This window comes from Psammomys obesus, unplaced genomic scaffold (assembly GCF_907164565.1).
Source record: "Psammomys obesus unplaced genomic scaffold, mPsaObe1.curated_primary_1811, whole genome shotgun sequence".
Lineage (NCBI taxonomy): Eukaryota > Metazoa > Chordata > Mammalia > Rodentia > Muridae > Psammomys > Psammomys obesus.
This window is the reverse complement of record NW_026596051.1, coordinates 26,462,561-26,484,593: the sequence shown is the minus strand read 5'-3', so window position 1 is coordinate 26,484,593 and position 22,033 is coordinate 26,462,561. Positions and strand designations below refer to the sequence as shown.

Below are 22,033 nucleotides of genomic sequence, written 5' to 3'. Positions count from 1 at the left end.
GTGTGTGTGTGTGTGTGTGTGTGTGTGTGTGTGTGTGTGTGTGTGTGTTAGCAGGCAGGTTTGGTGATTGGAGCTGGATGCTGAAAGCTGAATACTCACTCAGATCTTAAATCACAAACAGGAAACCGGAAGTAGAGACACTGAGCTTGAAATGAACTAGGAATGATCACTATTTTTAATCCCTCCAAGTTGGCCCCCAGTGACGTACTTCTTTAACAAGGCCACATCTCCTAAGTCTTCCCCAAACACAGTGCCACTAATCAGGGACAAAAATTCAGATACCAAAGCCCTTGGAAACATTCTCATTCTGATGATCACAGTATCATATTTTTAAATATTTTATTATTTTTTTAAAGTTTTCCATATGTTTACATTGGAAAAGATGAATAACTTACAGGAAGGTGACTTTAAAGATACAACTTTAGAGATATGTTAAAGATATGACTTTAATTTGTATGTGGAAAGAAATGTTTGGCTATTGAGGTGTCCAGAATTAGAATGATTTACTTTAAAATGTGAGTTCCTTGCCTTTAGAAATATTGATATTAATATATGTACCCTGTTAGAATAATATAAAAGCTGTATAGTATATTTTAAAATAAACTTGCTATATTTTAATAAAATTAAAAACCAAGATTAGAATTACTTAGGAATTTAAAGCTTATTGTTTTAATGGCTCTGAGTGGGAGGTAGTGCCAAGACTGAGTGTAGAATGTCAGACACTTATGTGCTTCAGCTCTGAGCTGTACTGTAGCTCCAAGAACATCTTTATGCTAAAATAAAACTAAGTTGACTTCCTTTGATCAGTCAAAATATGATGAAGCAAATCTTTACTCAACATATAATGTATACACACACACACACACATATATACATATATATATATTTGAGACAGGTTGTTACTATGATGCCCTGGCTAGTCTAGAACTTGCTATGTAGACCTGGCTGGCCTCAAACATAGAAATACACTTGCTCCTGATTCCTGAGTACTGGCATTAAAGGTAAGTGTCTCTATTTTCTGCTAAATGTGTGTTATTTTTTGTTTCTAGAATGAGTATGAACAGTTAAATTATGCAAAACAACTCAAAGAGAGATTGGAGGCTTTTACAAGAGATTTTCTTCCTCACATGAAAGAGGAAGAAGAGGTAAGCAGAGTTTTTCTTGGCTTTATATTCATAATTTAACAGAAAATACTATTTTGCCTTAGGTTCCTCAAAATAATGCATAAGAAGAAAATGTTCTGTTGATGGAGAGAATCCACTGTTTCTTGGGAACAGGAATGAATTTAGTGAGAATTATAAAAAACATAGTTTTATTTTCTTTTTGATAAAAGATTGCTACTTTTACTGAATGATTTTTATTTACTTAAATACAGATTTTTTGTGTCATGGCACTGTGATACACATTCATAATTGTCATCTTTAGATGATTCTGTAAGTCTTTAAGATTTTTCTCTATGCCATATTTAAAGAGTTTTCAGTGTTTATTTTCATGAGTGGATTTGAGTAATCAAATGGTGCTCTTAAATTTATCACTGTTGTGCCTCGTGTACATGAATTAACCTATCATTAAGCACATTGCTAAACAATTTGTCTTCTTTCAGTAATAAATGATGAGTATCCAGTGTAAGATAGAGAAACTATCCTATGAGGATTAGATTCTTTTTTTCTTTAAAGGCTTATTTTTATTTTACATGTATGAGTCTTTTCTCTGCATATTTGCATGTGCACTGTATGTCAAGGGACAACATCAGATTCCCTGGAGTAAAGTTATACAGGTGACTGTGAGTCACAATATGAGTGCTGGACGTCAAATCCAGACCCCTTGCAAGAGTAGCAAGTCGTTTTAACTGCGTAGCTATCTCTCTAGCCCTACTTCGAAAAATAAAAACAAAACATTTATTGTACATTTGGGAATTGTTCTCCTTCCACCATGAGTTCTGGGAATTGAACTCTGGGCATAAGTCTTGGCAGCAAATACTCTTACCCATTAAGCCACCTTGTTGGCCTCTGGATACTTTTGTTTTTAGTTGTACATCGTGTATTATCATGATTTGCAATTATACTTTCACTTTATAATCACCTTGATAATAAAATGAAATGCAGCCTACTTTCTAAACTATTCCCAGACTGGGAAATACTGACTTGGTGCTCTTTCAGTGGTCCTTGATGGTATCTCATTACAGTTGTTTTTCACCTTGTAATAGGCAGTTAGTGCTGAAACTAATGCAGTAGTGCTTTTTATCTTTAATTTTTCTGTTTATTGAAAATAGTCTTTTTTTTTCCCCCTCTCACATAACATTCTGGTTTCCCTCACTCTACTCCTCTTGGCTTCTTCCTACCTCCCCCTCCATCTGGAGCCATCCCCTTTTTGTCTCTCTTTAGAAAACAAACAGGTCTCTATGGAATGATAATAAAATAAAATATAAGGTAAAACAAAAACTAGTGCATTAGAACTGGACAAACAGAAGGAAAGGAACCCAAGAAAAGGCATAAGAATTAGAAACCCACTCAGTCACACACTCAGGAATCTCATTAAAACACCAAACTGGAGGTCATAATTTGTATGCAAAGGACCCTGTAGAGTAAACAGAGAAGAAAAATTACACACACACACACACATATACACACATATACACACACACGTATATATATGTAATTAAAAACAAAACAAAACAAGGAAAAGCCCTGTCTTGACATGAGACAAGGAACATTCAAAGATACTACTGAGTTTGTTTTCTGTTGCCCATCTACTGCTGTGCATGCAGCCTACCTTTGAGTAGTTTACAACATATCAGTCAATCAAAATTATCTATGAGACTGGAAACAACAACAACAAAGCCTTGGTTCTTCATTTAAAGATTATAATCCTATAAATTGAAGGTTAAGGTAGTTTTGAAGAAGAAATCTCTGAAAAGTTTCATAGCTTCCGCCTTCCTCCCTCTGAACTAATGTTTTGAACAAGCAATGTTGGATAGTTTATATCACCTGAGTGGGGATTGTTAGGGTTCCAGTATATTGTGTATCATACTCATCTAATGTAAAGGCCCTATTCTGGTAGAATTCAGCTACTCAGTACCTACCAAAAGGCTGTGTTTTAGTCATTGTTCTATTACTGTGAAGACACTGTATGACCAAAGCAACTCTTATAAAGGAATACATGTAATGGGAGGCTGGCCTACAGTTTTAGGGCTAAGTCCATTATCATCATGGTAGGGAGCATGGTATAGCACCCCTCACCTCCCCAAGCTACCATGAACTTTTGAAACCTCGGAGCCCACCGTAGTGACACACTTAAACAAGACCATACCTTAAAGCATTCAAATATATGAGTCTATGGGGTTTGTTCATTCTTACTCAAATCACCACAGGTAGGTGCTGGGCTCTGATGTTTAACAATAACCAAATGACTGACTGTTTAACAAGCTTGGTAAAGGAAAACCTTGTTCTTTAAAAATTTTTAGAATCCTGCTTTATGCCGTGTTCTTTAAAATTTTTCAATAGTTTAGTGGTGATAACCACACTTTATATCTTTTTGAAATGTATATTATTAATATTCAACTTGGGGTTTGAGTAAAATAAATTGAAAATCTTTCCCTATAAATACTTTTTAATTTAGGTTTTTCAGCCCATGTTAATGGAATATTTTACCTATGAAGAGCTTAAAGATATCAAAAAGAAAGTGATTGCACAGCACTGCTCACAGAAGGACACAGCAGAACTCCTTAGAGGTCTCAGCCTATGGAATCAATCTGAAGAGCGACAAAAAGTTTTCAAATATTCTGTGGATGAAAAGTCAGATACAGGTAAGATTCACCTATTTTAAAAGGACAATTTATAGTTCAGTGCTGTTGACATTTTGTTACACATTTTATCTGTGGAACAATTTAAGTCAGGCTTTTATACTGTGGTTAGTTTAAACCATTTTCACATAAAAATATAATTGGAGACCATTGTTTTATTGTAAAATTTGGTGATTATAGTATTCATCCATCTGCTTAATCCTCATTCAGAGGGGCAAACAATATAGATATTGGAAGCGGGAAAGGACAGGAACCTACCATAGAGGGCCTCTGAAAGAATCTACCCAGTAGGGTATCAAAGCAGATGCTGATACTTATAGCCAAACTTTGGGCAGAGTGCAGGGAATCTTATGAAAGAAGGTGGAGATAGAAAGACCTGGAGGGGACAGGAGCTCTACAAGGAGAACAACAGGCCAAGAAATTTGGGCCTGGAGGACCCTCAGAGACTGATGCGCCAACCAAGGACCTAGACCTCCTACTCAGAAGTAGATCATATGCAGCTCAGTCTCCATGGAGTTCCTTAGTAAGGGGAGCAGGGGCTGTCTCTGACATGGACTCAGTGGCCAACTCATTGACCACCTCCCCTGGGGGTGGGGTCAGCCTTTCCAGGCCACAGAGGAAGACAATGCAGCCAGTCCTGATGAGACCTGATAGGCTAGGGTCAGATGCAAGGGGAGGAGGACCTCTGCGATCAGTGGACTAAGGAAGGGACATAGAGAAGAGGGAAGGAGGATGGAACTGGGAGGAGATGAAGGAGGAGGCTATAGCTGGGATGCAAAGTGAAGAAATTGTAATAAATAATAATTTAATAAAAAAGGGAAAAATAATATCCATCTAGGGTGGGGTCAGATGTAGGGTTAGGCCACATGTAGTGTTTCTTGAGTGAATTTTTTTTAGTTGTAAAGTAAGTACTATTATGTTAAGGACTGTTATGTTAAAAGTAGTATTACAGTATCAGCTGGTTTTCTGAGCTCCCTTGATTATAATGTCAAATTAAAAATTTGTTTTCTTCATTTTTATTGTATGTATATGCATGTTTTGCCTGCATGTCTGTACCCTGTGCATTCGATGTTCATAGGCTGGAAGAGGGTATCAGAGCCTCCAGGCCTGGAGTTATAGTGGATCTGTAAATGGAACCTGTTCTCAGAAGTGAGAACAACTGGTGTTTGTAACCTCTCTGCAGCCTCATTATGGCATCTTTTATTTTGTGTATTTTTGTCTATTTTCAAAGTCTGTAAAGTTTATAAAAATTATCCTATGTTAACTTACAGTTCAATATAGAGTTTTTGGACTTTATAATGGAATGAAAGTAATTTGTGTACTTAGTTTTGAATTTTGACCCTTTTTCAGCGTAGCTTATGTGCAGTACAAAATTTTCTAAATGTCTGTAAAGGCGCGGCAGCAACAGTGAGCATTATAGTCAACCATGTCCCTTCTCGGGATCAGCCATGCATTCATGTTTTTCATGGAGGACAGTGGATGACCTCCAGTTCAGCAGCTGTGGTGTTTGCTAAATTAGGTGCACTTTTGTTTCTGGGCATATCGAACTTATGATGGATTTATTGCGATATGAGTCCATTGTAAGTTAAGGAAAGGAACATTTTAATTTTATTTTCATTCTCTGCTCTGATGTTTATCTTTGTCAGTTTGTTTCTAGTAGTGTTCAGGGTTGTGAATCTGAGAGAAGTAAAATTTTTCTGTGTATAGTTACTTTGAGAATGTGTACATGAAGTACAAATAGAATAGATGCTTACCCTTCTAATAGATGGTTGTCTTATTTTTATTTACCTCAGTAGCTTTGCTTTTTAAACAAAACATTAAAAAAAATTAACATCCAGGCATAGTTGTGCACACCTTTAATTCCAGCACTCTGAGAGCATAGAAGCAGGTAGATCTTCAAGTTTGAAGCCAGCCTAGTCTACATAGCAAATTCCAGACCAGCCAGGGCTACATAGACAAAAAACAAACAAACAAAAGAACACAAACAGTTGGCATCCTTACTCTAGCAGAAACTCTTCTGCCTCTAAATTGGTAATGGCAATATTAGCCCTGTAAATGCCGTATAATTTTTTGAAATTGGCTTTTCTCCAGTATTAAAAAAAAAAAGATTCATGTTTAAACAAAAACAATTTTACGAGTTGAAGCTATGATTAAACCCATAAAGCTATAAGCTTTACTCTTGAAATATAGCTGTGCCCTGGATACCACGCCAAAACCTGTTATGTCTTGTTTAATTGTAACTATAAGATGGAGTTTTAAAAGCATCACATACATTTAATTTTCCCTCTCCTTCAAAGAAAATTGTAGTTGCATTATGTTTAAAATATTTGGCATTTTAAAAGTGGCAGTTTAAAGTAGTTTGATCATACTGTTTCTATATTTAAGATTCTTTGTGAAGACAAACTAGATAGACAAGATACTCAAATTCTTAACAGTACTTAGGATAAACTAACTTTATCCTAGCACCCCATGTTCCATGTTTGTTTTTCTCTCAGAAATATGCTAACAGATTGAAGGATCATAGGAAGTTTCATCTTTATACAATACTTTATTAAAAAAAATTTTTTTTGGGAACAAAACTTTTATAGTTTTTTTTTAATTTATATATATATATATATATATATATATATATATATATATATATATATATATATATATATATAAATAATTTATTCACTTTACATCCCAATTGTAGCCCCCTCCCTCATCTCAGCCTGGTTCCATCCTCCCTCTCTACTCCCTATTCTCCCCTAGTCCTCAGGAAGAAGCCCTCCTCCCCTACCAGCTGACCCCAGCCTATTAAATCTCATCAGGACTGGCTGCATCCTCTTTTTCTGTGGTTTGACAAGGCCACCCCGCCAGGGGAAAGTTTTTTAAGGAGAAGTTTATGTCAAAGACAGCCCCTGCTCCCCTTGCTAGGCTACCCACATGAAGACTGAGCTGCCTATTGGCTACATCTGAGCAGAAGGTCTAGGTCCTCTCCATGTGTGGTTCTATAATACTTTATAACAAAAGATTTCTTACCAGTACACCAGAGAAATTTATGTTTACTGAATTGGCACATAGTTTAAATAGGTTAAGGCATTTGTAGATTAAAGAAATCTGATTTCTTAGACCTTTTACATGAACTGTCAAAATCAAAGAGGGAACATGAGGAAGGAACATACAGCCTTATTGCGTGAATGGAAAATGTGAGCATGAGTGCCATTAACAATGGCTTGTGGATCTCATAACCTGGCAGAGTGTATGCTTGATGATTTAAAGCAGTGTAACCTGTTTGGTTCCTTTTTCAAATGATGCTACTTATGCTACAAAGTGAGTATTGTTTTTTCTGTGACGCCTTTGTAAGAGGAAGTCCATTCCGTGTTCAGTATTGTAGCTCTCACTGATGAAGTATGATCTGGGCCATGATAGTTTAACCCTGCGTGTTCTTAACAAGTTAAACATCCCCATGTTACCTCTACTTCGTGTTACTTCCTTTTCACATGTTGCAAGCAGGAAGGAATTAACTTCAGGCATTGACTTTTATTTGTGATTGTAATTTTTTACTGCATTTGCACATATAGTCTTACTGCTAAAGATTTTCTTTTTTATTTCAGAAGCGGAAGTGTCAGAACACTCCACAGGTATAACTCATCTTCCTCCTGAGGTAATGCTGTCCATTTTCAGTTACCTTAATCCTCAAGAATTGTGCCGGTGCAGTCAAGTCAGTACTAAGTGGTCTCAGCTGGCAAAAACAGGATCTTTGTGGAAACATCTTTACCCTGTTCATTGGGCAAGAGGTAGGTAAATGGGACTTCCAATTTGTTTAAAAACTATTTTAGTCTGCCTTTCTAGCATTAAATGTAGCCATTAATATGTAGTGCCAGCAAAGGGAAACTTTGAGAGTTTAACCAAAAAATAGATTTTGTAGTTGATTTCATTTTAGTATGCATTTTAAAAGAGCTAGGAATGGTAAAGTATTTGTGAATAAATTATTAATGACTACAATTTCCTTTAGAATAATTAGGAAAAAATGTCAGGGATAAGCATTTTATCACTGGTAAAATGTTGATAATTGTTGAAGATAAAACATGGGCATACAGAATTTCATTGTACTGTATCTTTGTACATATGACTATGGTCAGAATTTTTCATAGTATAACTTTAAATGTAATTGATTTTTAGAACTGTTAATAATTAGATTATTTGAGTATTTTAAGCATAGAATAAGTTCTGTAAAATATGAAGGTGAGATACAGTTCTCCTTTGGTCATGGCTTAAAGTAAGCAGCTCTGGTTTTGTCTTTAACATAGCCATTATAATGCCTAATGTATTGCTCTTCAAATCATATTAATTTCTTTGCGCTAAGTTACATTCGCATATGAAGGTTTAGAAAAACTTCTCATGAGCCCGTGATATAATCATGTATGTGCTATTTTGCACTACATTAATTTGTCACTGAATTAAAAGTGTCTTTTAAGTATCAGCTTCAAAGCTCACATATCAGATATCCTGCATATAAGACACTTACATTATGATTCATAACGATAGCAAAATTACAGATATGAAGTAGCAATGAAAATAAATTTAAGGTTGGAGTCACCACAGCATGAAGAATTGTATTAAAGGGTTGCATCATTAGAATGGATGATCTAATGGGTAGAGGTCTAGGTTGCTGCTGAACACCTTGAAATCCATAGGTCAGTAACTTATGTCATGGACTACCCAGCAGCCTTAGATGTTGGTGGTGTCTAGTTGGGAGACCTTCAGGGAGATATAATCTGAGAATTTAATAAATTGCTATTTTCTCTGTCTTCATAAACATAAAATTACAATTACATGTACTGTAATTGTAGGAACTTACATTATGCTTTTGCTTTACCTCAGTGTGTCCCTTGACTCCTGTTCTACCTACTTCTCTATGCTGAGTGGTCGCTACAGAATAGTTAGCTGTCACAGAATGGATTTACTGGATCCAAAGTGAAGTCACAGTAGAGAAGGAAAGATTAGGTCATTTCTATTTTTTTTTTAATTGCACCTATAGATCCTGATAATTATTTTCTTAGAAACTAGGTTATTATCATTAAGCTTATTTTTTATAAAGGGGAACTGAAAACTTTCATAGACACATATACATGGCCGGTATATAGCAGACTATGTAAGCTTTTGAAGTCTTTTTCTTTAGTTTTAGAGAAAGATTGGGAAGTACTGTTGTTTACTAATTAAGTACTATTAATTGAACTTATATGGTCATGGTTCTTTCTGTGTGTTTTAAATTTAATCCTTTGCTTATATATGTGCAGTTTCTTAAAAACACAAATATTTCTAAAAATAGCCATTCCCTTTAGTTCCAGTATGGATAGGAGATTCCTTTTTGTAATGGCCTTATATGTAATTTGACTTTGTTTCTCTCGTTTGTTTGTTTTATAGGTGACTGGTATAGTGGTCCTGCCACTGAACTTGATACTGAGCCTGATGAGGAATGGGTGAGAAATAGGAGAGATGAAAGTCGTGCTTTCCAGGAATGGGATGAAGATGCCGATATAGATGAATCTGGTATTTCATGATTAGAATAAAAATTATTAAATAATTGACATTCTAGTTAATAATTATTAGGCCTTAAAATGTATATATTTCATGTTTTCTAAGTAGACTTTAAAAGCCTACTTATGAAAAATTTGAAGGAATAATAAGTAAATTTGGAATTTTTTGTTAGAAGTATTTTTTAAAAGAATGTGTTTTTTATGTTTTTATATTAAAATAACAACCAGAAAATGATGGTTATTTTTGTGTGGAAATAAACTATCTTAAGTGCTTTACAGTTTATAATATATGATTTAGTGGTGTATCAGTTAATCAGCTCATCAGCATTTATTGAATCATCTGTGGCTGAGAGAGGGGAGACAGAATGAGGCTTCTTCTGTAAAGTCATGTCACTTGCCTCAGGGTTGTTACAGAGTTCAGAGGTAATATGTATGAGAGACTTTGGATGGGTGCAGCTTAGGGTAGAGCATTCGTATAGCATGTGTTATGCCCTAGGTTTAGTCTATAACACTACAAAAAAATGAATACAGGAAAATTAATCATGTTGCACAATTTTAGTCCCCCCCTCCAGTAAGTACTATATGAGGGAGGGTTTGAGAGTGGGTAAAATTTTATTTTTACTTTTAAATAAATAGACATAAGGGAGAATTTGTAATTTATAATTTCTTTGTTCTGGGAACATAATGAGGATTGCTGTAATAGATATGCACAGATGATGTTTGGGAGTATAGAGGAGGAAAACAGATTCTTAGATACTACTTTAGATAATAATTTCTAAAAGATTATAAAATAGTGGAAAATTTATAGATGAGAAGTTTTAAGTAGTTTCTGTTTATAAAACTAAAATAAGCTGGCCTAGTTGAAGGTCTGTGCTTGTAGAAAATAAAAACCATAATGATATTTAACTACTTCAGAGTAGGTAAAGTGTTGTAGATTTTTATGAGTTGAAGAGGGCACATTTTGATACAGTTTTAGGAGTTTGGAACTTTCTTTAATAAGACAGATTATTGTAGCTAACCTTAATCATATGCGTATCTGTGGCCAGTAGTAGAGTGTGTAACTGCAAATTTTATAGTAAACAGAGCTCATCTAGGTAGGAAGGACCACAGGGGAAAAATGAATTAAGAATAAAAGAATAGGGCTGGAAAGATGGCTCAGCGGTTAAGAGTACTGATTGCTCTTTCAGAGGTCCTGAGTTCAATTCCCAGCAACCACATGGTGGCTCACAACCATCTATAATGAGATCTGGCGCCCTCTTCTGGTATATATGTAATAAATAAATAAAATAAATCTTTAAAAAAAACTTAAAAAAAATATAAGAATAGTGGAATAAGTAAGGTTTGCTGAGGTGATTTTTAGTGATAATACATATTGTCGATGTAAAGGGAGAATTTAAGGTATTTTATAAAGTACTTGAAATCAGTAAAATATTAATTACTCTTGCATAGTTTTCTTTAGCTATTATATTCAATTTTATTTTAAATAGGTCTTTAATATGTTAAGCTGTTTTATGTTTTGGTATACTCAGGTTAGAACTTTAGGTAAATATTGTAAAGATAGATCTGAAAGAGGACATAGACCCCCTACTTACATGTAGCCTGTTCACAGCTCAATCTCCGTGTGGATTTCTTAGTAAGAGGAGAATAGACAGTCTTTGACAAGAGGTTGCCTGCTCTGTGATCACTTCTCCCTGGTGGAGCAACCCAGCCAGCCCACAGAGGAATTGGATCCAGGCAGTCCTGATGGGGCCTGATAGGCTAGGGTCAGACATAGGGAAAGAGGACTTCCCCTGTCATTGGACTAGGGAAGAGAAATAGGGTAGGAAGAGGGTGGGAAGATGGGACCTTGAGATGAGGGAGGGGGCTACAACTGGGATACAAAGTGAAAAATTATAAATAATAATAATATAGATCCTGAAAAGTGAGACAGTTTTTTAGGCCTACTTAGAGTATGTTTGTTTGTTTTTTGTTTTTATTTTTTTATAAAATTGGAATTGTAGGGAATTTTGTTTTCATTAACATTGGGGCTTGAACTCAGGTCTTCACTCATCCTGTGAAAGCAGTCTGCTGGCAAGTTAAACCTGTAGTTTTTTGTTTGTTGTTAGAGAAGTATAACTTGTTATAAACATCTGAGCTCCATAAAAATTACTAAGTCAAGTGCAAAAGGCCATGTTCATATTTAATTTTCTATGAGCGAAGGTGTTTCCTTTTGCTTGAAGATTCATGATGATAAGGTTAATGGAGTTGTTTCATATCTCCTAGCTCTGTGTGCTTTTTAATTAGGTGGAATAACTGATGGTATTTTTTTTTTTAAAAAAGTGTACATCATTTATTTCTTCTCTTGAATAATTTTTGTAGTTCCTTCACTATTCAGAACTTTTTCTTGTTGCCTGAAAGTGAATTGTTTGCAATGGAGTTTGAGGGCAGTATAGAGTATTTCATATTCAGTATCTTGATGCATCCTTTTGAGTGGCCTACTTACAATTGGTGTATCTAGTTCTTAGATGTTTGAATTCATTTTACAGAAGAGTCTGCAGAGGAATCGATTGCTATCAGCATTGCACAAATGGAAAAACGTTTACTCCATGGCTTAATTCATAATGTTCTGCCATATGTTGGTACCTCTGTAAAAACTTTAGTGTTAGCATACAGCTCTGCAGTCTCCAGCAAAATGGTATGTACAAATGAATACTAGCTTGAGTATTAAGAAAAATAGCAGTGCAACAACCTTGGTTTGTTTATTAATGTTTATTTAAGAGGAAAGAATAGAGTGTCTTCCCATGGATGGGTATACACTGCTTGCTTTCATATAATTTCATTTCTTAGACTATTCTTTGTAGCATAGAGATAAGAGAACTGGAACTAGGCAGGTAAGCATTTACTTGGATTTATAGATGTAAAGTAGTAAATCTTAGTTCTATATGGTTGATTGTAATTGTAATATGTATGGCATGGCAAGATGGACAAGTGAGATGAACTAGTTTTATAAAAGTATGACTTCCTACATACAGTTTCCTTGAATATTCCTTAAAAAGGTTGATTTTTCTGGGTCTGATTTCTAAGAATCTTTAAGAAGATTACTAGAAATTTGAGCCCAGGAACTGGAGAGATAAATTGCTCATTGATAAAGTGCCTTTTGTGCAAGCATGAGGACCCGAGTTTGGATCCCCAGCATGTACAGATATGTGTAAAATGGCATGTCTATATAACGACAGTGTGGGAGACCAGGGGAAGTGAGTTCAGAGACAGGCAGATTTCTGGTAATTATTTTGCAACTACACTAGCAGAACCTATGGGTTCAGCATTCAGTAAGAGATTGTGTCTCAGAAAGTAAGATGGAGGAAGACACTGTGGATTAACTTCCAGCCTCCACATACACCACACCAAAAGAAACTTGAACACAGTGTAACTGGTTTAATGTGTTCTTTGAGTTATTATTATTTTTCTTTCAGTGTGCATATAGACATAGGAAAAACCACTGGGTTATATTTAGCATTGTCTGTTGCTGATCTAACTTCAAGTTCCCACAGGTCCTCACAGTGACTTTCTTTTCCTTCTTAGGTTAGGCAGATTTTAGAGCTTTGTCCTAACCTGGAACATCTGGATCTTACCCAGACTGACATTTCCGATTCTGCATTTGACAGGTTATTTATTTTTAAATATCTAAATATAATAAATTCTGACTGGATCAGCAAAAATATTTTCTATTTTCTTGTTTACATAATTGCTGTTTACTCATACTATTCCATAATCCTGCTAAATCCCTGACATGTATGGCTGTAACTTGATAGAGCCCTCCCGAGTTTTTGCCTCGTATTCACATATGGCAGATTATCTGGAAAATTGGTACTGCCGTTTGTATGTCTTAGGAGCCTCGCTTTGTAATTGTCTAGGCCAGCATTACCTGTTCTCAAGGTTTTATTCCAGTTTTTAAGTGCCTTTTGTCAAAGCTCTTTTTTAATTCATGCTTTCTGGTTCAATTACCAATGTGTTCAAGCCATGAAAATGATTCTTTCTTGGAGACCATTAGGTTTCTTCTTATTTTAGCTCCCTTTTATTCTTAGTTCTGCTATTTAAGAGAGAGAGAGGTGGTTCTACCTATTTCTAGAGTTTGTTTCTTCTTTGTCTTCATTATTCAGTAGTTACTCTGTTTCACTTATGTGCTGCTTCTACTCTAAAGGCTTACTTTTAGAACAGGAAACTTAAGTCTCTTCTATTTTTTTTTTCTCCCATCCTGACCTCTAATAGATTAGCAATAATATTTGTTTTTTAATTACTAGTCTTAGGTTTGGTTTTATTCCTAGCACTTAAAATATTCCCTGATGATAGAAATTTCAGAAATGTTTAAACGATTTTGAATTTAAAATAATTCTAATGCTTGTGTATGTGTGTGTATAGTTTAATACTTTTGAGGAATTTAATAGGCTTGTTCCCTCTTGTAGTTGGTCTTGGCTTGGTTGCTGCCAGAGTCTTCGGCATCTTGATCTGTCTGGATGTGAAAAAATCACAGACATGGCTCTAGAGAAGATTTCTAGAGCGCTTGGAGTTCTGACGTCACATCAGAGTGGCTTTTTGAAAAGTGCAGGCAAGGGTCATTCAACTCCATGGACAAATAAAGATATTACCATGCAGTCCACCAAGCAGTATGCCTGTTTGCACAACTTAACTGATAAAGACGTTGGTGAAGAAACAGACAACGAGCACACTTGGACTAAACCCATGTCTTCTGAAAGTTTCACTTCTCCTTATGTGTGGATGCTAGATGCTGAAGATTTGGCTGATATTGAAGATGCTGTAGAATGGAGACACAGAAACGTTGAAAATCTCCATGTGATGGAAACAGCCTCCAACTTTGGTTGTTCCTCTGGTTGTTACAGTAAGGACATTGTGGGATTAAGGACTAGTGTCTGTTGGCAGCAGCATTGTGCTTCTCCAGCCTTTGCATATTGTGGCCATTCATTCTGTTGCACAGGGACAGCTCTAAGGACTATGTCTACACTCCCAGCAACTTCTACAATGTGTAGAAAATCGTTAAGGACTACATTGCCCAGGGGAAAAGACTTAACTTATTTTGGGAATGAAAAATCTGACCAAGAGACTGGACGAGTACTTTTGTTCCTCAGTCTGTCTGGCTGTTACCAGATCACAGACCATGGTCTCAGGTGAGTGATCATCTCTAGGAAATGGACATATTTTTATTCTCAGATGAACTATTACATTTTTGATCTAAGTTTTTCGCTTGATTTATTTAAGCAAGAAAGTTACCAAGGCGTATTAAGAATGTTGGAGCAATAGTGCCTCTGATACCAACATGAAATTGCATTTAGTAAGTTCAAATACATTATGAAATGTAGAGGAAAATACATTTACAAGTATTTACATTTAATTGTAAATTAAATTAGTAAATTGTAAATTAGTAATTGGCCACATTACATTTTAGTGTGTAGATGTATAGGTTATAGTCTCAAGGGCATGTTATGAAAGTAAATTTTATATTGAACACTTTGGAAACTATGTGTGTTGTAGTTCGGTGATTTTTTTTATACCTATGAGGTGCCTGTAACCTAAATTGCTGTTGCTCTGTGTTCACGAACTACTACTGCTTTGAAACAGTCTCTGTAATTAACTATGGCTGGCCTGATACTTGTCATGTAGACCAGTCTAGCTTTGAACTCCCAGAGATCCACCTAACTGTGCTTCTCAAGATTAAAGGTAGCACTTCTGCTTTTTTGAGCCAAGTTCTCACTCTGTCCCAGCTTGCCCTTATTCTTGCTGCAGTCCTACTTCCAGCACCCATATGGGAGCTCATGGAAGCTTGAAACCTGTAACTCCACCTCTAGGTGACCCAGTGCTCTCTTCTGTCCTCTGAGGTACCACATATAAAGTTGGTGTATACTTACATGCAGACACATCACATGCAGTTCGACACTGCTGGAGATCAAACCTAGAGCTTTGTGCATGCTAGGCAAGAACTCTAGCAACTTAGCTGTGTGACATCCCAGCTCTATAAGCACAGTCTTCAGCAAGTATACTAATTACCCAATCCCCCTTTTTGTAGCAGAGAGAAAAGTGGGTGGGGATAAAGTGTTCAGTATCTTTTGAGAGACTGAGAGGCAGCTCTCCACAACAGCCATGTCTTCTTATGCTGTGGGACCCACTTAGAGTTACAAGATTATGAATACTCTTTTTTAGATTTATTTTTAATTATGTGTGTAGGTGTTTGTTTCTGCATTTGCACATACGTGGCCTGCAGAGGCCAGAGGCAATGGATCATTTGGAATTGAAGTTATGGTCGGTTGTAAGCTGCCTGATGTGGGTGCTGGGAACAGATCTTGAGTATACTGGAAGAGTAGTGATTAAATCTCTGGTTCATCTCTCCAGCCCCAGTTATATACAGCATTAGAGACAATAAATGAAGAACTGTATACAATAAATACAACTGTGTACATGATTAAAAATAAACTGAAATAGTCAAATACTTCAGTATTTCATGTTTTTTGATGCTACTATAAGTGAAATTGCTTTCTTAATTTCCTTTTTTGATTCATCATTGCTAGTGTATAGAAACTAAATTTGGTTTTGACACAAGGGTTCACTCTGTAGGACTGCTTTTCTCTCTGTGTGTTAAGTGCCTTCCTTCAAACTTTTTGTACTTTTTTGGAGGTACGGAGGTGGGGGGAGTAAATGATTTATTTAGATCTTGAATCTCAGGTAGTCCAGAGTGACTTTGAACTCCTTGCCTTGAACTCCTGATGTTCCTGTCTTGTTGTGGGTTATTAATATTTATCATTGATTTATCTTTTAGTTAATTAGCAGATATTCCTAAACCAGCTGTATATCCAAATCATCATATGGAGACTAGAATTTAATTAACCTAGAGTATAATGTTGGGCAATAGTTACTCCATCCTAAACCTCCAAGCCTGTATAGTTTCCTACCATGTAGATTTCACCCGTTATACTTTTAGTTAGTCATCTCTTAGGTCCAATTCATCCTTCCTCACGGTCCCAAGTCCTGCCCTGCCAATCTCTGCTCTCCTCCCCCAGCTCCACTCCATTTGCTTCCTTCTCCTCCGCTCCAGACCAGGATAGCCTACCCTGTTCTCTCCATTGCACAGCACTGGCTGGATGTTTAATTGAGAACAAATGGTGGCATGTTTACACAAACTTGAGACAAATGATAATTAGAATAAGCATCACAGTGCAATGTCCGGGTGATTGAAACCAGATGATGGGATAGAGAAATCAGCATTTGAATGAACAAGGATACATACATTCCACAAGAATATTATACCAACACTGTCTTTCTTTCTCAAATGCTGGGATTATAGACCTATGCCACCATTTTCATGGCATTCAAACTCTACTGTTTTATGCTGTTCTTCCAGATACTTTTTCAAATCTCTTAGACTCTCAGGAGGGTTATATACCTCTTGCCTCTTCAAAGGCCATACTTGGCTGTTCCAAGGCCCTGAGTTGAGTGAATAATCGTGTTCTTTAGTATACTTCTTGTAGGGGAGAAATTACAAAGCTTACTCTAGGGAGGATAACTGCCCCTAAAACGGCATAATCTTTTTCATTTATGCTACTCTGTCATTTGTTTTTTTCTTTCACCCTTTTGGTGAACCACTATTCATGTACCAAAACCTTCCAGAGACCTACCAGGACAGCATTTGACTTTTTCCTTTTTCTTTTTCTAGTCTGATGTTTCTTTTAGAAGCAGTGATGCTGTATCGTAGTGTAGGCTCTGAGAGCAGCTCTAGAATCAAGTTCTGAACTATTTATTTCAGAAACCTATGTGACATTTGAGTCTTGGAAGAAGGTCAATCTCTGAGCCAGGCTTGGTTACAGATGGGCCAAAAAACTGATGTCTGGGCCTGGCGAGATGGCTCAGTGATTAAAAACACTTGCTGCTTTTGAGTTCAGTGCCCATCTACATGATGACTCAGATTTGTCAATAACTTCACTTCCAGGGGATCTGATGCCCTCTGCAGGCATCCACAGGTTCCAGGCATCCCATGGTGCATAGACATACACCCAGACAAAACACTCATGTATAAAATAAAAACAAAACTATTGTCAGTGACTCTGAAGCACCTGTTATCACCATGGGCCCGGGGACCTAGGTTTAAATTTCCGCAGAAGACAGTGTGTTATCCCAGTCTTGTAATCGCAGTATGACTGCTGAAGAAGACCAAAGCGCTATTTTCTCTGTAGTCAGGGGATCATCTAATGTATGGGGCATCGTCATGATGATTAGAGCATTGACTCCCTGGGAACTGAAAATCATGGGCCACCAGCAGGGATGACTCTGTGATCACAAAGCCTTAGGGATGGAAGGATGCCTCGACGACTTCTCTCTGGAGCAGGGCATGTCCCGGCAGTTGTTTTTGGTTCCAAGACAATATAATACAATTGCTGCATGGGTCAGAGATTGGGGACAGTGGTGGCTCCCTCTGTGGCATATCATAGTGTGTGCTCTCTAGGTAGCTCTGTCAGCTGTGTTAAATTATTTGTGAGGGACAGTAAGTGTTCAGCATGGCAATGGGGCTACTGAAGGTCCTTATTTCCCTTTTACCTACAATAAGTCCATCCTGGTTGCTGGTTGGGGATTGGGCTGTGGAGATACTTTCATTCTGTATGAGGCCACTCTGGGTTCTAGGCTCTACAGAGTTTCGGATGTACTGGTTCTTTTTGTGTTAGCTTTACCAAAACGTAGTTTTTAATTGGTTCTCTTGGCTGTCTTTTGGAAGAGGGGCCAATTGTTAGGGGTGTTGAGTTGGCTGTCATGCCAACATGCCCTCTAAGAGCTCTTAAAGTCATTTTCGCTAGTCCTACCATCATTATCATTTATTGCTGTATCTGTTGACTAATGTATTCTTTTCTCGCAGATTATTTTAGTATTTGATAGTTTTTGGTTGGGTACTAGATAACTTGAATTATATATTGTTGAATTTGGGACTTTTTTTTCTCTTTAATAACTAGCCCTTTTAAATCAATTTTGTTTACATCAGTTCTAGAATGTGTATATGTTTCCCCAGCTTTCTCTTCTTTTTGTATACTTTATTAATTGTTTAAATGCTTCTTTACCTGGTTGAGGCCAGAATTTGTTTATTATTCATTTGTCTTTTTGTTATTTTGGCCTGTGTCTAGCGTACTTGATCCTGTGTGACAAGACAGGGTTGAGAGAGATCTTTTTAGAATACATTCCCTTGCTGTTTGTTATTGTATCCCTTAGACATTCTACCTTTGGCTAAAAATTGGCTAAAGCTAATTTTATAACTTTTGATATCCCTTTACTTTTTCTTATTCTCATCCTTGTCCCCAAAAGATACATGCACACACACACACAAACACACAAGTATGAACGTACATACATACTTCTACTTTAGCCCTAATCAACTGTTTTCTCATTTTCTATGGAACTGTGTGGGTTTTTTCTTTAATAATTTTATTTTCTCTTTGTAACATAGTACTGCTGGCTAAATTCTGTTTATCATTTGTCTCATAGTATGTAGCATTATGCCATTATGAGAAACCTGTTCTGACCTGTAAAGACCATTCTGTGTGTTCCCAGAAGAGTATTCATCATATACTATAATTGCTTGTTTGTATTCATAGTTGTTTGTTTTTCCACTAAGTGCCACTAAAGCCAGTGACTACACAAATGGTTGATTAAGGTATTTTTGTAACATTTTATATTTCATTAGATTTGTTGTTTGTTAAGACACATTTGAGCTTTTTTAGACTATCCTTTGAAAGGGGCATATTTTTAAATTGTAAACTGTTGATGTTCTTAGACTTTATAAATTACTGGATTTTTCCTTGGACCAATTATTCCTATAGCACTTACAAGGCTTGGGCAAAAGAATTTTGAGTTCCAGACCATCCTTTGCTATGTCAGTTCAAGGTCAGCTTGAACTATATGGTAAGACCCTGTCTAAAAATACTTCCTCATTCCTGTCAGACCACATAGATTTTGATCTGCTACCACTGATAGCCTGAAGTATATAGAGATGGCAAAACGGTGGGAAAAAAATCCTTTAAAATTAGAATATAAGATAAAATAGATTTGAAACATGCCCTTTATCATTGGGTGTCCTTTCTGAGTATCAATAATTCCCATAGTCCTGCCCAGGTGTGACAGTGTATGCCTGTAATCCCAGCTCTTAGGAAGAAGATGGAGAATTGTTATTCACTGCCAACCTATTTTGCACTGTGATTTCTAGGTTAGTTAGGTGCTGTCTGGCAAGAATGTCTCAAAAAACAACAGAAATTCATAGTTCTTTTCTAACTCCATTATAGTTTACTTCTTCTGACATTGGTTCCTAATATACCATAACAGATTTAATATGTTAGTTTCTTAATTTATCTCTTCTGTATCTAGTTATTCCATTTTTGTTTTAAAATTCCTTTAATTATCATTGTACAATAACCTGACATTGTCAATTTTATTTTTGATATATTTTAATATCTACTTTAATGTAATATTTAGGTTTTCTTTTAAACACAGAGATGAATTTAGATAGTATTAAATTTACCATCACTACCCCCTCCCTTTTTTTTTTTTTTTTTTTTCCAGTGTTTCAAGACAGGGTTTCTCTGTGTAGCCTTGGCTGTCCTGAACTCACTTTGTAGACCAGGCTGCCCTCAAACTCACAGAGATCTACCTGGTCTGCCTCTCTGAGTACTGGAATTACAGGTATGCGCCACCGCACCCAGCTTACTAACCTCCTTTTAATATATTTTCAGCATGCTCCAAACAAAAACCCCATACTTGTTATTAGTTACTCCAGTTCTTTGTCCTCAGTTTCTAGGAGCCAGTTAATCTATCAACCATCTTGGTGGGTTTACCTCTTGTTAAGTGGTAGTATTTATGGTTTGCTTTTCTTGACATAGAATAATGGATTTAAATTTTACACAGATCACATGTCTGTACTTCATAGCTGTGTAACATGTAATTGTATGGTTATACCACATTTTGTTTATCCATTCATCAGTGGGCATTTGGAGTGTTTTGCATTCTGTCTGATGTAAATAATGCTCCCGTGGACATTTATAGAGATGTATGCTAGTTTTGACATAAACCTGCTTTCAGTTCTCTTATGTGTGTATACCCAGGAGAGGAATTAGGTTTTTGGGGACATAAAGGTCCTTGTACTTAGAGAACCAGGAATGTTAATCACACAAGGGTGTCTCCTCAATGGAGGAGATAAAAGTCAAATACCTGAATCCCATCCACAAAGCTGAGAGTGGATTTTGTTAATGACCTGGTGACCTTGCTATCTGAGGAGGCAGACCTCACTCAAATTCCCCAGCATGATTATCCCAGACTCTTCCCTTTCTATACCGTTACCCATCCTTAGGGCATGTCACATGTACTTTATGGACTGCTGACCTCCATGCTGTTGGTGAGAGACCTCTTTAGATTCTAGGCCTTTTAGCTATAGAACCCATAGCATGGTCTTATGTACTTTGTAAGAGTTTCTATGTAGTCACACTGTAAGCTTTATTGTACACCTCGAATTGGACTGATTTAACGGATTGTTTCCTGGAAACCTTTTCCCAAATTATACTGTGTTTTAAATATGCTGATAACGAACTGCCTGGCATTAGACTCCCCAAAGTCTGATCCAGGTTGATGAAGTCAGTGTGCACTGAGTTTTCATTCTTCTCTTCCTGTTTGGTTTAGTTCACTTCTTTGTCAGGAACTATAGGGACCCCTCCCTAGGTTTTGGGGGAAGGTCCAGAACGGATAATTAGGTTTCAAACTTCAGTAATTTTTTTAAGTGTTTTTTTTTTTTCCTCTTAGTTTGGTGGGAGAATGAACAGTACAACTATAGGTCTCACTCAGTGTTTGTGTAAGAATCCAGTTACTCTAATGTTCCTACACAGAAAGTGTCATATGCTTCTTTATTAGTCTTTAGGGAAAATGTAGAACATTTTTTGAATCAGATATATTTTTGTCTAAGGATGAGTCAGTTTCCAGTGTTTTATAAAAATGATTAACTTTTCTTATTACCAAGTTGAGAGGTGTGTAAAATACTACTGGACCATAGCAGTATTAAAAATTTCAACGGTTAATATTCTCTGACTGTCACATTATTTCTTTTGCAGGGTTTTGACTCTGGGAGGAGGGCTGCCTTACTTGGAGCACCTTAACCTCTCTGGCTGTCTTACCGTAACTGGTGCAGGGTTGCAGGATTTGGTCTCAGCATGTCCTTCCCTAAATGATGAATACTTTTACTACTGTGACAACATTAACGGTAATGCCTTTTAATAGTGAGAAACTTTAAGAAGTCATTTAAAAATTTTTGGTAGTTCTAATAATTTTTATAGTTTTTGCTTTCTGGATTCCTAATTGCACAAATTGTTGTACTTTCAGGCTTAATATTTAAATTTAATAAAATTAAAATGATTTGCTTCTTTAATAAAATCAAAATACTACACATTTTTATTTACTTCTTGAAGCTAAATTTCTTTCTTATCCATTCTGCCAGGTTTTTAGGCATGTAAGAGTTTTAATCATTTAAAAATGACAGTTTGTTATAGAAATATTAAGATTATTATAAGATTTTGAGAATGCCACTATAGTATTCTAGTACCTACCAGTTAACAACTTAAAGGTATTGATTTTTTAGGTACTCTAGTTTGTGAGGAATGACAGACTCTTTTTTTTTTTTTTTTTCCTTATAGCACTGCTTTAT

The 22,033-nt window shown here is 36.2% G+C and overlaps 1 protein-coding gene across 1 annotated transcript in view; it reads left to right on the top strand.

Moving 5' to 3' along the window:
- The window catches only part of Fbxl5 (F-box and leucine rich repeat protein 5), a gene marked incomplete at its 5' end in the record, with an annotated part of 30,413 nt that overhangs the window by 2,444 nt on the left and 5,936 nt on the right, over nucleotides 1–22,033 (top strand). Inside the window, 8 exon segments of the mRNA XM_055624064.1 lie at nucleotides 1,050–1,145; nucleotides 3,619–3,805; nucleotides 7,402–7,584; nucleotides 9,215–9,340; nucleotides 11,853–12,001; nucleotides 12,889–12,971; nucleotides 13,770–14,489; nucleotides 21,444–21,592. Of these exon segments, the coding sequence (XP_055480039.1) occupies nucleotides 1,050–1,145; nucleotides 3,619–3,805; nucleotides 7,402–7,584; nucleotides 9,215–9,340; nucleotides 11,853–12,001; nucleotides 12,889–12,971; nucleotides 13,770–14,489; nucleotides 21,444–21,592 (1,693 nt within the window).